This window comes from Zingiber officinale, chromosome 6B (assembly GCF_018446385.1).
Source record: "Zingiber officinale cultivar Zhangliang chromosome 6B, Zo_v1.1, whole genome shotgun sequence".
NCBI classification, from domain to species: domain Eukaryota; kingdom Viridiplantae; phylum Streptophyta; class Magnoliopsida; order Zingiberales; family Zingiberaceae; genus Zingiber; species Zingiber officinale.
The window spans coordinates 10,157,872-10,176,192 of record NC_055996.1 but is presented as its reverse complement, the minus strand read 5'-3'; the positions used below and the strand labels follow the sequence as shown (position 1 = coordinate 10,176,192).

The 18,321-nt window shown below is 36.8% G+C and overlaps 1 protein-coding gene across 1 annotated transcript; it reads right to left on the bottom strand.

Moving 5' to 3' along the window:
- Positions 1-590: 590 nt before the first annotated feature.
- Positions 591-5,091, bottom strand: LOC121991930 (CMP-sialic acid transporter 2-like). The gene is made up of 15 exons (XM_042546014.1): positions 4,889-5,091; positions 4,448-4,511; positions 4,285-4,342; positions 4,035-4,146; positions 3,774-3,853; positions 3,302-3,377; positions 3,128-3,228; positions 2,026-2,097; positions 1,902-1,950; positions 1,759-1,800; positions 1,432-1,553; positions 1,265-1,324; positions 1,147-1,195; positions 962-1,056; positions 591-840 (listed from the first exon to the last, which is right to left on the bottom strand). Exons 1-15 carry the CDS (start codon positions 4,913-4,915, stop codon positions 783-785), a joined length of 1,065 nt encoding a protein of 354 aa, XP_042401948.1. The 5' UTR covers positions 4,916-5,091; the 3' UTR covers positions 591-782.
- Positions 5,092-18,321: the final 13,230 nt, after the last annotated feature.

Sequence of the window (18,321 nt, the reverse complement as noted above, 5' to 3'; positions counted from 1 at the left end):
AGCTTGATTATCATAGTTAACGAGACTAACTCGTTAAGCAAGCTCGAGCTTATTTTCAGACTCCTTTTAGAGCTCATTTTTGGGTTCGTTTTAAGGCTCGTTTACACTCCTAAGCTCGAGTTCGGCTCAATAAAACTATCGAGCTTGAAATCGAGCTCAAGCTCAGCTCGATAAGCTAAACGAACGAACTCGAACGAACTTTTTACTGAATCGAGCTCCAAATAGCTCGCGAATTGTTTAGTTCATTTACATTCATACACGCACTTCATTATTCTACTATTTATTCGATTTATATAATTTTAAGACTTGCCTCGAGGATCGAGGTATCAAGGACCGAGACAACTCGGCCACTATTTACAGGTAGCATTGATCAGAAACCTTCTAACGACTTGGTTCATAAAAAAGATAGTTCATCATACCCTTCCCTTCGGGTCATGACAACTCAATCAATATTCTAACCGCATCATTCTGATCATTCCATCTTTTCAACTTCCGGACGAAATTAATAATATAAAAGATTGTCTGCCATGACTGAAAGAACAGTTACCCTAATGGATGATGCTATTTCTTTCTTTGTTTTTCAATAATAATAAAAAAAAGTTGTCATTGCTCATTGACTTCTCTCCAAAATAGATCAGTAAGTTCATGCAAGGCTTCATTTCCAGATTGTCAACAATTCTTACTACCATTTTGTTTCTTACAAGAATGTGACATTCAAGTTCTGATGCACCACACTTGGAAGATGGAACTTGTTTCAACTTCTAAACTCCCAGCAAAAAGCTTCACTTTTGTGGTTGTATTTTTCCGATTGAGTGCAAGTACACAGAGACAGAAACAACCCTAAAAGGAAACAATCAATGAACTTCAATGTGTGCACCAAGAATGTCGGTGTGGAGCAGTAAAGGGCAATTTAGCATACTTAGTTGATTCTTGATATAATCAGTTTTCCAAGAATACTTACGTGGAGCCGAGAAAGAAGGCGAGTGACAGATGGAAGCTGAAAAGGAACACTGACACAATGGCCGTTAAAAGCATTGCAACTGAAGTGGAATATACCTGCACAAATTGGGTTTAGGCAACTCCAAGATTTGCTTTGGAACGATAACTACTACGTTTTATACAACCGAAAGGTCGAGGTGCTTTTACCTTCACAATGTTATCGGCATATTTCATAACCATCGAAACTGCAATACCACTGCAATGAAAACAGCAGAATTCAGTGCAAAAAAATTAATATTAGATAACTAAACTTCATTGTGTCTACCTGAGTGCGTGATTCAGAATCATACAAACTGTAATGAAGGAGTAGCCATGAAAGAATCCTCTGTCACAGAAGAAAAAAAAACAAATTGCCCAATCAAGTTAGAGACGGTACTAGCCAGATAATTAGATGATGGCATTGAGGAAATGGAAATAAAAGGTCTGCATTACTTGTTCATAACTTCATTGTAGTCTTGGACGCAAATTGCAATTATGTTAAAAATCATCCCAAATATGTACAACCAAAAATTCTGCACATGGATATTTCTTGAAGGGCGTTTCTTGATGATAGCCTGCAAGTTGAAAAGAGATAATTCTTGTTGCTTAACATAAGTAATAGATCTTGTTTACTGCAGACACTGTCGTAAGTTTTTGTCTGAGGGATTAAATTTGGTGTTCCGTCATGGAGCCAGTACCAAAAGATAGCCATAATCCAAAGGTTCACAATTATTTAGGGCCATACGCTACATAGTCCAAGTTATCAGACATAGAATGTACCTCTGTGTACACTCCAGCAAAGCCACTTAGAAGAGCCATGACCTGGAAAGCAAATTTCATAGGTTGAAATTGTACCGGAGAGTCAAAAGCAATGATTAAAGGGGAAAGGTACTCCAAATAGATTGATTAGTTTTAAGACTCACAATGGCCATCAGCCAACCCTGAAAAGGAGTTTGAAGAACCCGGTCAGAACTGCATGAAAGACAGCATTAAAATACAAATTGGAACAAACAAGACAAAAGGAAATATGAACATTATTGAGTTTACGTGGAGTTCAATTGAGCTGTTGTGCATCCTGCACATAACAAAATAAAAGCTGCCCACTGAATTTCACTTAACCTGAAACAAAGAATTACCATAATCAAGAAGTACCAATCATTAGGCTTTTCAGACATAATTATGCTTGATTGTGAAGATGGCAATAACATGCACAGCTACACAAACAATTTCCAGCTTGAACCAAAGGATTATAGTCACATAGGATTTGGTGGAACATGGAAATTTCATGTATTAGTTTGTTGATGCATTTTAAAATACTGATCTAGTGGAGTTAGAATATCCTTCACCTTAGACATTTTAAGTAACAAATGGTTCAACTGAATGAGTGGAAAACAGAATACTTCATGAATTGAAGAACCATAAAGCGCTACTGTTCCAAGATCCATATCTCCAGTCTAATTACCACCCAGACTCAAACTCGCAATAGATAATTAACAGAACCCGGAACAGAAGATAAAAGTGAAAACATTACCTTCAATGTCTTGAGCACAATTATTAAAAGATTACTGTAATTTTGATGAATATTTACACAATAACTTTTTCCTGTCTTAAGTTCGGTCATCATAGTTACAGGAAACTTGAACAGATACAGAAATAAACAACCAAGGAACAGCATAAACATTAGCATTCGAATTTTTCTCATGACGCATGAAATAAATTTTGTAGCTCCTGCAATTAATATTTCACAAAAGGGGTTTCAATCCCACATGATCAGCATCAATGTTCATAAATGACTTCATCAATACTTTATGTTTACAAGAAATTTTCATACAGAAACTATTATAAAACTTAAGGTTTTTAAGCAAATGAAAGATACACATTGATGGAGATAACAACAGTCAGTTACTTGATTATGAAAATGTCAGTGGGTAAATAAGTGGATGTCTGAAAGATCATCATTTAGAAACTTCTAAAAAGAAATGTTGCAAGAGATTGATCAAAAAATTAAAATTGAATGTATTTGCAAAATAAAGATCAGTGATGAACCGTAACTAGAACAATAAACTATTTTAATTGTTTTTCAAAACGAAGAAGATAAACTTTTAAGGGAGCTAATTAGATGGTAAATTTTACCAAATATATGTCTTACTTCTTCTTCAAAATAATGCGGTACAAAACACCAGTGCTGATGATATTCAGGTTCTTCAATATCTGGTAAGCAGGAGCATCCACATATGCAAAGATGTAATACTGTTTTCACAAAATATCATTAGATCTTTATATTCTGATGCAAAATTCTACTAAGAGAAGAAAACTTGGGTACCTGCAGTAAATTTTTAACAAGGTATAGCAGGGCAGGGATTGGATAAACACTGACTTCATCAAAAGTTGTTGCTAACCTAGCATCATGAGATCAATATAAACAATTAGTTGGACAAGAAATACAATCACATTGAAATATCCTCCGTGAGGATGAATTCAAAATATAAAGGATATCAGCACATTGACCAAGAAATCAACAAGGACATGTTTCATATATGAAAATGAACTCCATTTAATGCATTTTTAAAACAAAGAAGCATTGGAGGATTCTAAATCTGAATTGTTTACTATCAATTAATAAAATCAAACTAAAATTTCATACAAGCTGCTACAAACCCTTGTGGGTAACAACTTAAAGTCCTAAAAGCCAACTTACAAAATCAAGGAAAATATATGCACTTAGTGCTCCTTCAGACATCCAAATATCAATGTATCAGTATAAAAAAAAAGTCCATATTCATGAAGTGGCTTACTTATTGTCAGCTGTAACCCCTTCACTTTTCCAGATTCTAAGCAGTGCTACAAGTGAGAAGACACATTTTAAAGCCTCCACCTATCACACATAAGGAAAATGCAATGTGTTTGTTATATTACTACGTCATAGCACATTGTTGCATCATATATAACTTTGATTTCATCATATATTATAACAAATTATACTATTGTATTACATGCCAATCAAAAGTCCTGTTACTGATTGTGCAGTTAAAAATGGTTTCACATTTTACACTCACTGAGAAATTGGCTGTTGTTACACTGTAATCATACTTTCCAGCTCGTTTAGACCACACAATGAGTATTGCTTGCGAGCTGGTAAGCAATGTCAATGCAAGCGTCACAACTGACCTGAGGAAAGACAACAAAATTGGAGCTTTGCATAACAAAACTACAGAAGATAAATGTTCATATTCTATAAGTAAGATCATAGCATGCAATATTATTAACTTAATATTATTTTCATGAAAAAAAAACTCAATGCATTACTTTAGCTTCCAATTAGGTTTCTTGATCGAGACAGCTCCAGAGTTAAGCACATTATCAACTGTATTGCAGAAAATCACAGTTAATTACGTCATATAATGAGGAAACTGATATAATTATATGATACCAATGTTTCAGGATTCTATCTAGGAGTTAAAGGGCATACTTCCAGAGAAAGGCTTCCCATATTGGCTCTCCAGATCGGTGTGAGGTTTACCATCATCATCATCCTGAGAATTTATAAAATCACTTAGGCCAGTAAATTCAAGGAAAATCCATTAGAAAAACCTTAATCAACAAAATCAAGAGAGAATCGCTAGTTAATGAGAGAAAATGCGAAAACCCCAAAATGTTTGCGCTTTGTGCATGCGAAATCTAGGAACCAACCAGGGCATTTCGGATCCAACAACATCATCATCTTATACACAAAAAAGCAGACAAACACCCCAAGTAACAATCTTATAAAAACAAAATCAGGGACACGTTCGATTCCAATGAAACCCTACCTTGTTTTTTTTTTCTGTTATTTTGTAGGTGCCAAGAGATCTAAAGCAATCGACGCCAAATTAACTTACCCAAATGCAATTGAGGGGAGAGGAAACGCTACCTGGTCTTTGATCCTTCTATACTCCATCGCGGAGCAAAGATTGAGCCCGGCGAGGCGATCCGGTCGCTCTCTGTTTGGCTCGCGATGGATCTGTCGTTCTCTCTCACTCCCACTCACCGCGCTTGCGCTTGCGCTTCCAAAACACCGACTCTGGTTAGCGGCAGGATAGTTTGGGAAATTATCAATTCAAGCCTTTTCTTATGCTATTTTCAATGATAAATATTAATCTACATAAATATAAACATTTTGTGACCTTCGTCTGAGGTTATTTACTGAACGGGTTTCGGTTCCTTATTCTAACTTTTTTTCGTAAATTGCTTTTCTCCCCTCCGATGTGACACCGAACCCCTCTCCCCTCCTCCGCCGCGCTCTCTCTCACAAATGACAGTTCTATCCTTTTTCTTTTTTTCATTTTTTTTTATTTTATTTAGTTTTATTTTTTTAATTAATTTTATTTATTATTTTTACATAATACTTATATATTTTTAATTTTATTTAAATTTTATTTAGTTTTATTTTTAAAAATTAATTTAGTTTATTATTTTTCATCAATAATTATATATTTTTTAATTTTATTTAATTTTATTTTTTAATTAATTTTGATTATTATTTTTAAAATTTTATTTAAAAATATTTTTTTAATTTTATTTAAATTTTATTTAGTTTTATTTTTTTAATTAATTTAGTTTATTATTATTTTCATCAATAATTATATATTTTTAATTTTATTTAATTTAATTTTTTAATTAATTTTGATTTTTATTTTTAAAATTTTATTTAATTTTATTTTTTAATCAATTTTGTTTATTATTTTTTTTATTTTTTCAAAACACCCGCTCCCTTTAAATTACGCATCTTCAACCTTTGACATATATCAGAACATCTATTCCCTTTAAATTATCTCATTCAACTTTTGAGGCATGACAAATTTCTCATCCCTTTAAATTATCTTTTTCAACCCTTGACACATGTCAAAATCTTTATCCCTTTAAATTATCTCCTTCCAACCCTTGACACATGTCAAAATCTCTCATCCCTTTAAATTACCCCCCTTCTCATCCTTGACACATGTCAAAATATTTCATCACTTTAAATTGCTCCACTTCCAACTTTTGATACATGTCAGAACTTATCACTCTCTTTAAATTACTCATGCCAAAATCTCTCATCCCTTTAAATTATCGTCTTCCAACCCTTGACACATGTCAAAATCTTTCATCCCTTTAAATTATCTCATTTTCAATTCTTGACACATGTCAGAACTTCTCATTCTCTTTAAATTACCCACCCTCCAATACTTGACACATGTCAAAATACTCCTCTCCTACCATCTATAACTAAAAATAAACAAAAAAAATTATAAATATATAATTAAAAAAATAAAAATTGATAAAAATAATAAAAAACTGATTAAAAAAAAAAACTTAAAAAAATAGAAGTTGTTTTCTTGAAGAAATAATAAAAACAAGTTGTTTTAGTTAGTTTTATTTTTTAAAAAGAAAAGAATAGAATTGGAAGAAATTTAAAATGGAGGTGGGGTTGGATGGAGGGGTGCATAGAAGGGGTGCGAAAAGCAGCCCTCCTTTTTTTCTGAGGTATCTTATTATTTTCGCATTCTTTTATCCTAGCTTGGTCCAAATTTCTTCCATATCTTCACTGGTATAGTCATCCTCTTTCACTAGCTTGGTCCAAACTTCTTCCATATCTTCACTGGTATAATCATCCTCTTTCGATTATATCATATTCCTCTGACTCCCTTAGTCTTTCATTATTTTTTTTATCCGAAGAAAATGAAAGATGGGGTATTCTTCTTTTCCTCTCGACCCGAGCTCAACTTTTTGAAGAAATTTCCTTCTTTACGCAAGGGGTGGAAGACCCACTTTTTCTTTGTAAAGCTTCCGAGTCCCGTGTCTTGTCCACTCGATGGCAACTTGAGTTACCTGCAACTCCTTTGAGGAATTACCATTTAGAGCAGGGTTATTTTGCTACATCCCAAAAGCAAGAGGATATGAAATTTAATAGCAACCTATTACTAGAAGAGGTGTTACTTCGCAAATTTAGGCTAAGTCATGTCTTAATTCCTTTCAAAACTTCTAATTGAAGATTTATCAACTTAGGCATTCGATACTATACTAAAAGCCTCTATCAACAAAGTGGTGAAGATGACCAAGATGGAATTAGACTTCTCGAATATGTTTGACCTTCATTTACTTGTTGATTTTTGCTTGGATCACTTTGTTCTTCTCGGGGGAAAATATTGCTTCTTCTATCGGACTAGCCGGACATCTGGAAGCTTGTTCAGCCGATAGGCCATCACAGTTGGAGATATACATGTGGTTTCTTTAGTCGACCAGGTGAAGACGTCATAATTATGCGAAAAACACATAATCAATCTTATTCGAGCTCCAATTAGAGATCTATAGCTATTCGGGTGATCCCCTCTTGTTGGTCAAGATGAATTTGCACATCTTCTTGACCTTCTATCGGCTAAGACATTGACACATCTTGAACAATTTGTACTAAGGTATCTTAAGTTTTGTGGACTTTGCGTAAGTCAGTCCTAATTACGTCAATATAGCATTTTCTGACCACCGACTGATTCCCTTTCATCATCCAACTTGGTCTTTCATAGGTAATTTGATTTTTTGATGAAAAGTGGAGACTATTACTTGAAAAACACTTAGCGCCGATCTTCCTAGCATGACGTTGTAGGGGAAGGCTATATTTACAAAGATGAAGGGTGTGCATCGAGTCCTCATCATCGATTCTTTTCCTAAAAAAAAGGGAGAGGTCGATCAGGCCGAGTGACTGCATTTCATGCCTTATTAATCCAAACAGTGAGGTATGTATAGGACGAAACTCTTCCCCATCAATTTGTATTTGGTCGAAAGCCTTTTTGAAGATGATATCGACAGAACTTCTCGTATCTATAAATACTCTTTTCATAGTGAAATTGGCGATGAGAGCTTCAATCACCATGGCATCGTTATGAGGAGTCTCTACTCCTTCCAAATCTTTGGCCCAAAGTTGGTTGAAGGGTCGTTTCCTTTTCCCCGACTGATGTTGACTCCATTACTCTCTATTATGAGGTTTTCTGGCTGTCTTCATCTGTTGGACCTCACGAAATCACGTGGACAGTTCTTCGGGAATCAATCTTTACCATTGCCCTTTTTCTCTTTATCCTTCTCTCGATCCTCCTCCATATAGGATCAGAATAAGCTTGGGGGCTCTTTAGAGGGAGAGTGAGTCCGTCGATCTAATTGACGATCGATATCAACATGACAAATAAAATGGCAAGGGCATCAATAGGGCTTAGGAAATCTTATAGTCGGTCGACTTCGATTGACTTTTCATTGATTAGTCATTCGCCACAACTCCCTCACGTATTGTTGGTAATCTCGAGTAGAGTGGATTTCCATTTGATGATAAGCACAATAACGATCTATCCCAGAGAACTCTCGATGTAACTTGGAAGTCGAGGCCTGAGCTATTTCTACTGTTTGCTCAACTTTTTCTCCCCTTTTGTTTGCGAGTTTTCGATTTCGTAAAGGAAAAGGAGGAGCTTTACAGTCTGGTTGAGTGGAGGTAAAACTCAGATTGGGAACTTCTTTTTTTCTTGCAAACTGACTTTCTCAACATGAACATATTTGATTGTCCGGGCTTGCAAACTGTCAAAATTGACTGGAGGCTTCTTGACTATAAACCTAAAGAAATTTCCATTCATCAAGCCTAGAGAGAAGGCGCTAACCAACACATTCAAGCTGACTGAGAGAACATCTATAGCTCGCCAATTGAACCGTAGCAAGTATTCCTTCAAATGTTCTTTGGACTTTTGCTTGAGAGAAACAGATTGAGTGGAGTTTTTTTATATCTCTGACTAGTCATAAAATGATGTATAAACACCGTCTTCAATTCTTTGAAGGTCTGAATAGAGGAAGCGGGCAGACGATTGAATTACCTTTGCGTTGAGCCCAAGAGAGTTGTCAAGAAGACTCAACATTTGGTGTCATCTGTATACTAGTGTAACAGAGAGACATGTTCAAATTTACATACTTGGTCTTCAAGATCAATTATTCCTTGATCTACAAAACTCAAAAATGTCATGGTAACTTATCTTGAAGGATGCTTCTTGAAAATAGAGGATCTTGGGGGACCTTTACTCCGCTAAATGCGGACGCTTTTCCCTTCAAAGGATCCCAATGTGTGGTCTCCCTCGAAGATTCTAAGGATGACGTTTGTGCGACTGATGTCCCAATTAGAATGGGGATCATAGCCTGAGACGTTTTTGGTGAGTTGGATGGACCTTTGATAAAGCACTAGCAGTGCTTCAAACGATTGGGGCGACATCTCAAATGGTGGACGGTCAAGCACTAGCAATGCTAGCTCTTAGGGCTATTCTTGTAGCATCGCCTATACTGTGGTGGGAACCAGCCTATTGAAATCACCTGTTACCAAAGTGATAACATTGGGTATTCTTGTGTCATCTATCTTAATGTTTTAGTTCAGTTCTTAACTTAGTGTTTCCACGGATGACGTCATTTTTTTTAATGAAAAGTATATTTATATCATCAAGAAAATAGTACAATGTAACATGTGGCCAAAGAAAGTTATTCGTATATGATGAAGTATCAGATCCATGCAGTTGTCTGAGATGTAATATCACATGCATGCATGTGTACCCTCATGAGTACAATCCTCACAAAACACCAATCACTATCTAATGCATTATCGCATATACCATTCCAATCCAGCAAGCGCTCATATATATCAACATCATCGAGCCGCAATCAATGAACAATAGACCCTCCAAACAATCCATCTACAACACAAGGAGGTATGAATCCATGTAACCATCTAGTGCCTCATGTCTCTACCATGTCCGATGTTTACACTCCATCATCCATATATAAACTGTCTGTCATGCTCGATGTCAAGCCTCATGAACCTAGCCACGGTAAAAGTCAACAATACATGTCCACTATGAACCTAGCAATAATGATTGGCCATAGTACATGATCATCCAATGTCAACACCCCATCATCAGTGCCTGAGCTCACATCTCTGCCAGGGTCCTCCGCTATGGTCCACCCCCTTTTGAACCTCCATCCATTCACACAAGATCACCAATAAACCCGATCTTCACTTTTAGCAAGTGACTAACTATCAACGGATTTGACGTTACCATAGCCTTTTCCTACGGACTAGATAGATCATTAATGATGGATCTATCACCCTAAATTTGATGTTCAATTTTAGCAAATGGCCATCTATTAACAAATTGGCGTGTCTTTACCATAGTCGTTTTTATAGACTAGATAGATCATTGATGATAGATCTATTCACCAATCCTGCATACCCCTATCCACAACCAAATTCATGTCTCCCCATATCCACCCTCACACATCATGTGAGAAAGCACTCCCCTATTGAAATAGAGTACAAACTCTCTCTCATAAATGTAAACCCTCCCTCAACAGAATGTATGCTCTCAAGCCTCACACCCCTCATAATAGGTCTAAGATACAAACACTCCCTCATAACTCAACCCGCCCCATCACTCTCCATCTAGGCATCTAAAATGCTCCAAGCAATGCTCTCCCAAATCCAACCACCTCTAGGTAGCGCCCCAGTAGAGCACCCCAAATCCAAAGAGCTCTAGAAGATGCACTTTAATCACCAACCATTGCTACCAAGTCTGAAGCTCAACATGCGCATGCTAACCGCCATCCACTATTATTAAGTGGGCTCCCAACCAATGTAGCTCCAGAGAACTCCATGAGGGAGCTCTAGAAGATGCATTGCGTGTTGGTTGCTACTCGGAAAACCTAATGGTTCCACTGTACAAAAATTTTGTACAAAGGTCTGAACCTTTTCCTAGCTACCATGTGTTCTTTTAAATTAAACTTGGATCGCTGCGGAACTTAACACGTTTGATCCAAAGTTTAATCTATTTGTTCTTTTAGGTTTAGACTTGGATCTCCTGCGGAACTTAACACTTTCGATCCAAATCACCTAGGTTATTAATTCTATTAAATATTAATTTCCAAAATTGGCTTCCAGTACTGACGTGGTGAGGCACATGGCCTTCTTGGATATGGGAACAACCACCACCGACTAGACAAAGCCTTTTAAGGAAAACTAATATTTAATTTCCTTAAATAACTTTAGGTCAACCGAAAAGAACAATCAAATCACAAGGAAAAAAATAAAATAAAAAAATACAACATCAAAAATAAATTCGAAATACTAGAATCACATGCCTCTTGTATTTGATATTATTTCCAAAAATAACTAGTATGATGCAGAAAGGAAAAATACTAGTTATACATTTTTGAAAGACCTCTTGATCTTCTACCGTATTCCTCTTCTAACCTCGGACGTTGTGTGGGCAACGATCTTCCAAGATGAGGACCACCTAGCACCTTCTTCTTCTTCCTTCAAGTTTCGGCCAAGCACCAAAATCTAAGGATGAAGAACTTTTTCCATCAACTAAGCTCAAGGGATACAAGCTTTCTCTCCTCCTTCTTCTTCTTCTCCAAGTAGTATCCAGCCACCACGAAAGCTCCAAGCAAGGAAGAGTTTCGGCCACCGCAAAGAGGAAGAGAGGGAGAGAGGATGGCCGGCCACAACACCAAGGAAAAGAGGGAGAGAATAATAGAGGTTGTTCACCTTGAAGGCTCCCAAAACCCCCTCTTTTATAATCCTTAGCTTTGGCAAATAAGGAAATTTAATTACAATAAAATTTCCTTAACTTTCCTTGACATGAACTAATTAAAAAAAATTAAACAAAATTTCCTAAACTTTCATGTCATGGTCGGCCACATCATTAAGAGCAAACAAAGCAATTTCAATCAACAATTAAAATTCCTTATTTGTCTTCGAAAATTTTTAAAAAATAAAATTTACCTTTAAAATCCCTTCATGGTTGATAAAAAGAAATTTCTATAATTTTAATTTTTTCAACATGTGAATAATTTACAAAGAAGAAAAATAAAATATCTTTCCAATCTACAAATAAGGAAAGAGATCTAATCTCTTTCTTTAATCTTTTGTAGATCCTTTTAAAAGAGATATTTTAATTTTTAATCTCTCCAATAAATTATATCTTTCACATAAAAAAATTTTAAAATTAAAATTCTTTTAAATTTAATGGGGGCCTGCCACCTAAGCTTGGGTTCAAGCTAGGGCCGACCACCCATGAACCAAGGCTTGGTCGGCCCTAGCTTGATCCACAAGCTAGCTTGGCCGGCCCCTACATCATGGGTATGAAGGTGGGTATAGTACTCTATAAATAAGAGGCTACGATAGGGACCGAGAGGAGGAATTGGTTTTGGTCTCCCGATAAAATTAAGCATCCCGTGTTCGCCCCGAACACACAACTTAATTTTATCAATAATAATTCATTCCACTAGAGAACTATTATTGAACTACCGCACCAATCCCAAATTCTATTTTGGACTCCTTCTTATTATGAGTGTGTTAGTCTCCCTGTGTTTAAGATAACAAATGTCCACTAATTAAGTAAGTTACTGACAACCCACTTAATTAATATCTAGCTCCAAGAGTAGTACCACTCAACTTTATCGTCATGTCGGACTAAGTCCACCTGCAGGGTTTAACATGACAATCCTTATGAGCTTCTCTTGGGGACATTTTCAACCTAGATCACTAGGACATAGTTTCCTTCTATAATCAACAACACACACTATAAGTGATATCATTTCCCAACTTATCGGGCCTATTGATTTATCGAACTAAATCTCACCCATTGATAAATTAAAGAAATAAATATCAAATATATGTGCTTGTTATTATATTAGGATTAAGAGCACACACTTCCATAATAACTGAGGTCTTTGTTCCTTCATAAAGTCAGTATAAAAGGAACGACCTCAAATGGTCTTACTCAATACACTCTAAATGTACTAGTGTAATTATATAGTTAAGATAAACTAACACCTAATTACACTACGACCTTCCAATGGTTTGTTCCTTTCCATCTTGGTCGTGAGCTACTGTTTATAATTTATAAGGAACCGATAACATGATCTTCTGTGTGTGACACCACACACCATGTTATCTACAATATAAATTAATTGAGCAACTACATTTATCGTAAATGTAGACATTTGACCAATGTGATTCTTATTTCTAGATAAATGTTTATACCAAAAGCTAGGCTTTTAGTATACATCCTAACACTGCGATCACCAATAGCTACTATTAATAGGAATCTTCAGCCAATGTAACTCCAGGTAGCCATTGTGTGGGGCCTCTACCTAAGCAACTATGACAACTAGAGTTCTATGGTACACCCAACATAAATGTAATGAGAATACACCATAGTCATCAAAGGTTTTTTATTTTAATTTTTTTTATTTTTTGATTGATTGATTTATATATTATCATAAAATATACTCCAACCTAACCAAAATGTATACTCTACACAAATAGACCAACTCTTTATCTCTTAAAGGAAATATATCCTAACCCCACAATGGACACAAAGTATACCTCTAAGACCACAATTCCAAAATGTACCCACTCCACTAATATGTACTCACCTCACAACACAAAATGCACCCTTAGTATTCAAAATGCATCCTCCCCCTTCTCATAATGTATCTCTCACATAATGTATTCCTCCCCTTGAACTATACCCTCCCCACCCAATACCAACTCTCACCATCCAAGGACCCAAGGTGCATACCTCCCTATATGAGCGCAATATCTGAGTATACATCAAGGGCTCTGTAGACATGCACCTGGACTTTTCGGAACACTAGCTCTAGATCTAGTCTCCCACCCTCAAACATCCAATGATTCCACGCCTGCCATACATGATGAACCATAGCAACCATGGCTACATGTCACCCCCTATGTTAGCCTACTCGTGCCTCAATACTATTTGATGAAAACTTGAAACATCTTTGGATATATGCTCATGTCTAGAGTCATATGCAGTCAGGTTCGTATGCGGTCCCACAATTGACGTACTGGCGAAGGATTGAAGAAATATGCTCCTGAGTCTCTCGCGCCATCATGCATAAGGCACAAACTCTATTATCATCCTTTAGGTACTCCAATTGATCATTGGTAGATCACCTATAGTGGGTTAGTAGCCATTGGGTTAAAGAGTGACTAGGAGACACATATTTCTTCCATATTGTCCCTGCTCATGGCTTGTGGGCTCTTGTATTACGGAGGAAGTCATATGCCAAACTTATCCCTCTGTGATCCTGACCATACTGAGTGAACCAGCTTGCTAACTTCTGTCGTGCCAGCTCTACAAATCCCAATGATGTCACCATTTGATCTATAATTTGAAGTAACCTTTTGATGAGTGGAGAATCAATGTGATTTGCTTGCCAATGTCAGGTGTCTACTTGCTGCAAGTATGCATGATGTACCTATCTAATCCACAACGTGTCCTATTTGTCCTAAATCCTCTACAGTACTTTGGCTAAAAAGGTAATATTCAAAGCCTTGAGGTCCCTTAAGTCCAATTCTCCTTCCTCCTTTGACTTATATAACTCTGACCAAACAATTGGAGGGTGCTTGGTAGTCCATAAAAAGCTACGACATATGCTATAGAATCGATCAATGACCCTAATAGGCAATGACAATATAGACATCCAATAATGTTCAAACCCTTAGAGCACTGACTTGATTAACTAAGCTTTTCCTTCATAAGTCAATGTATGTTTTGGCCAAGTATTAATCTTTTTTGCCAAGGCATCAATCACATAGGAATAATATGTTATTTTTAGCTTTTTAGATGCGGGGATCCCTAGGTAATGGAATGACATCGTTCCAAGTTGGAACCCAGTGATGTATAGTGATGCTTGTCTAGTAGGCTCATCTATCATAGTCATGTAAATGTTTGATTTATGTAAGTTGACTCTCAACCCAGTCATCTGTTCAAATCTTTCCAAATAGTCCATGAGTATGCTTACTGGGGAAGTGTCCCCTTTGGAAAATAACATCATATCATCAACATAAGCAAGGTATGCAATCCTAAGCTCTCCACATTCAGATGAAAGTGAAAATTAGCTCTCCTAATGCTCTAGTTCAATAATCGACCCAAGTACTCCATACAAATATCAAATAGATACGGGAATAGTGGGTCACCTTGCCTAATCCCTCTTGCTCCTCTAAAGTGTCCATACATATCACCATTAATGTTCAAAGAGTAGGATGTGACAATAATATACTCTTGGATCCAAGCAATGTAACTGGTAGGAAATTGGAGTCCAATAAGCACTTCTAATAGAAAATCTCAATTGACCACATCAAAAGCTTTTTGTAAATCAACCTTTAGGGTGCATCTGGAGAAGATTCTTTTCCTTACATAGTTCCTTATAAGTTTTTGTGCAGGGTGGATATTGTTAGTTATTGTACAACCTTGCACAAAAGCATTTTATGTTGGATGGAAGATGTGTTATGTACCCCAGCCAATTTAGTTTTCAACAAATTGGATATAACCTTGTAGAACACCGTGTAGCATGAGATAGGCCTGTAATCTGTGACTTTGCTTTCATGATCAGATTTTGGAACCAATGAGATGAGGGAATTATTTCACTACTTCAATAGCTTCCCATTACTAAAATCCAAAAACTGCATTCACAAAGTCCTCTCTAATAGAATCTCATGCATGCTTAAAAAATTTTGTTCCATAACCATCCGACCCTTAAGCTTTCTATTCAGTAATGCTAAAGAGGGCTTGCTTGATTTCTTCTATTATTGGTTCCCTAATCAGAGATTGCTGTTGTTCTGTGGATAGTGTTTTACCAAAAGGCAAGTAACTTTAATGTAGAGGTTGCCTTTGAATGCTAGTACCAAGGAGCCCCTTATAACTTTTCAAAAAAAAAAATTAGCAACTACTTCATTCCGAGTTGTTGTTTGGTCTCCCCCTTGCTTTTTAAGCACCACAATCTTCCTTCTTTTGTTATTCCTTTTGACAAGTGTATGGAAGTAAGTAGTGTTCCTATCTATTTCCTTAAAATATTTTGCTTTTTCTTTTTGGGCATAAAAAGGTAGTCAGCATTACTAAGTTCGGTTACCAGATTCTGAACTTGCTTGTAGTTGGCCTCAAAATTCCCCATTGTTAGCCCAACTTGCTATAATTGGAGAAGTTCTTCTTGTGCACACTTTGATTTCTCCTGAATATGCTGAAAATGCAGACGATTCGATTGCTTGTCATTGTGATGATGTCTAATTGTTGTGCACTAATGTTCCAAATCATCATGTAAGGTCTACATATTGAAAATTTTAAAAGGTTTTTTCATTTGTCCTCCATCCTCCATGAGTATGCAAGGAATGCTCTGACAGTTGAAATTCAGCCATGCTTCTCATTTCCTACTCCAACAACAATTTGTTTACCATTGCCCTATCTAATTTACAAAACATATTACCATTTGATCATGTATATCTACACCCTACTTGTAGGTGTTGGTGCAATTTGCACTAATGATCTAACTCAAATTTTGATGAATAACAAATGGATTAAAGTTAGAGTGTTATGATCTAATTACTTAACCAAGTATACAAGAGTTGACGGGTCTGGAGGACCTAACACCAGACTGAAATTCAGCCAGGTCCATAGGACTCGATAGTTGGTACGAAGTTCAGATAGGTCCACAGGACCCGATATCTAGTGAAAAGTTTGATTGGATCCATGGGACTTGACAATCGGCCAAAATTTAATTGGGCCTGCAGGTCTGACAATTGGCGCAAAGACCTAGTGGGTTAAAGGCAAATCAAGCAACTGCAGTTGGTAAGTAAAAGTAAGCAACTGGAGGAGAGATCCAGTGAAGACGCATTCCCGGTTGAGGGAACTGTAGGCGTCGGTTTAGCTTAAGTCCATTTGAAAAACCTAAGCTGAGACCTTACCTAGATCCTAGTCTCGAGGAGATAGGATATAATTACTACTCCTTGTTGGGGTTGCAATGTTGCAAATATAGTCTCATATTGCAAAGACATAGGAAAGATCATGGATTTATAAGAAAAAGATATCTCCATTGACATAAGACATTTTGGATAGAGCCCAAGAGAAAAATCATGAGAGCTTAGATCCAAAGTGGATAATATCATACCATTATGAAAATATCTAGATTCTTTTTAATCCTACAATTGACATCAGAGCGAGGTGACTCTTCACCGGACTAACCGCAGGAAGAATGAGCCAGAGCCATGATCCAAGATCGAATCATGTGGGTGAAACCTTGAACAAAGTAAAGGAGACCCTAAGCAGGTCAAGGTGACTTAATGCTCAAGGGAAGATCCTGAGCAGGTCAAGAGTGACGCGATATTTGAGGGGACCCTATAATCTTTTATTTGAGGGGGGGGATTGTTGGGTTATAAGGTTGCAAATATAGTCTCACATTGAAAAGACATGGAAAAATCATGAGTTTATAAGAAAAAGATATCTCCATTAGCATAATGTCTTTTAGGTACAATCAAGGAGCAAAACCATGAAGGTTTAGGTCCAAAGTGGACAATATTATACAATTATGGAGATATCTAAATTCTTTTCGATCATACACTTCTATCTTATTATATTGTGCTAACTCTATTTTGCAATATAAATCTATTTTTATTTGTCTGGACTAACTCTTTTTTAGGGAAGAAGAAGTGTAAAAAAGGGGAGTCTGGACTCTGAGCGCTCGGAGCTGGTCCAGGCGCTCGAACCAGCTAGCCCGGGCGGGTGCCTGGACAGGCATCCGACCAGTCCGGGAGCCCAGAATTGGTTTAGGCGTCCGGACCAGAAAAGTTATCCAGGAGCTAAGTTGGAGCGCGTCAACTGGTCGAGCCCACGTCAACGGTCCAAGCGTCCGGAGGTGAATAAAACTTCGTGGATGAAGTTTCGATGAGAGGTCGCCACGTTAGCATGGTTCAGGTGCTCGGAAGGGTTCCAAGCGCCCGAAATGAGCCTATATAAGGGATTTCGACCAGCAGCTTCTCAACATCATCTGCTGCAACTTTTATATTCAAGTGCTGCTCCAAAAAGACTCTGACAACATAGAAAAGTTGCTCCGAAGTTCGAAGAACGAAGACTTCTTCAATTTCCTTTCTGTTTGTCGGTAACAGTTTTATTTTCACTTCTTGTACTCAATCTTTGTAATCCATTTACGAATTGATAGTGATTTCCCAATGAAAGCGATCGATGATCGCGTGCCTTGGAGTAGGAGTTATCACAAGATCCGAACCAAGTAAAACTTGACATTGTTAGCATTATTTTTTTTGTTTCCCTTTTTCGTTACGTAATTCGTTTTAACTCTTGATTTTCAATGAACGCTATTTACCCCCCTCCCCCTCCCCCCAAGCGTATTTACGATTCTACAGTAGGAGGTCCTCCAAGACATTAAGCAACACAAACTCTTGAAAATCAGCAATTTGATATGAGGTCACAACTTGACCTCCCTATTTATCTA

What these genes read in the sequence shown, in the direction of transcription:
- LOC121991930 (XM_042546014.1), bottom strand. Translation starts at nt 4,915, where the DNA reads ATGGAGTATAGAAGGATCAAAGACCAG. An exon ending in ATAGAAGGATCAAAGACCAG is followed by an intron (nt 4,512 to 4,888) that starts GTAGCGTTTCCT and finishes ATAAATTCTCAG; the next exon opens with GATGATGATGATGGTAAACC. An exon ending in GGGGTTACAGCTGACAATAA is followed by an intron (nt 3,378 to 3,773) that starts GTAAGCCACTTC and finishes TCATGATGCTAG; the next exon opens with GTTAGCAACAACTTTTGATG.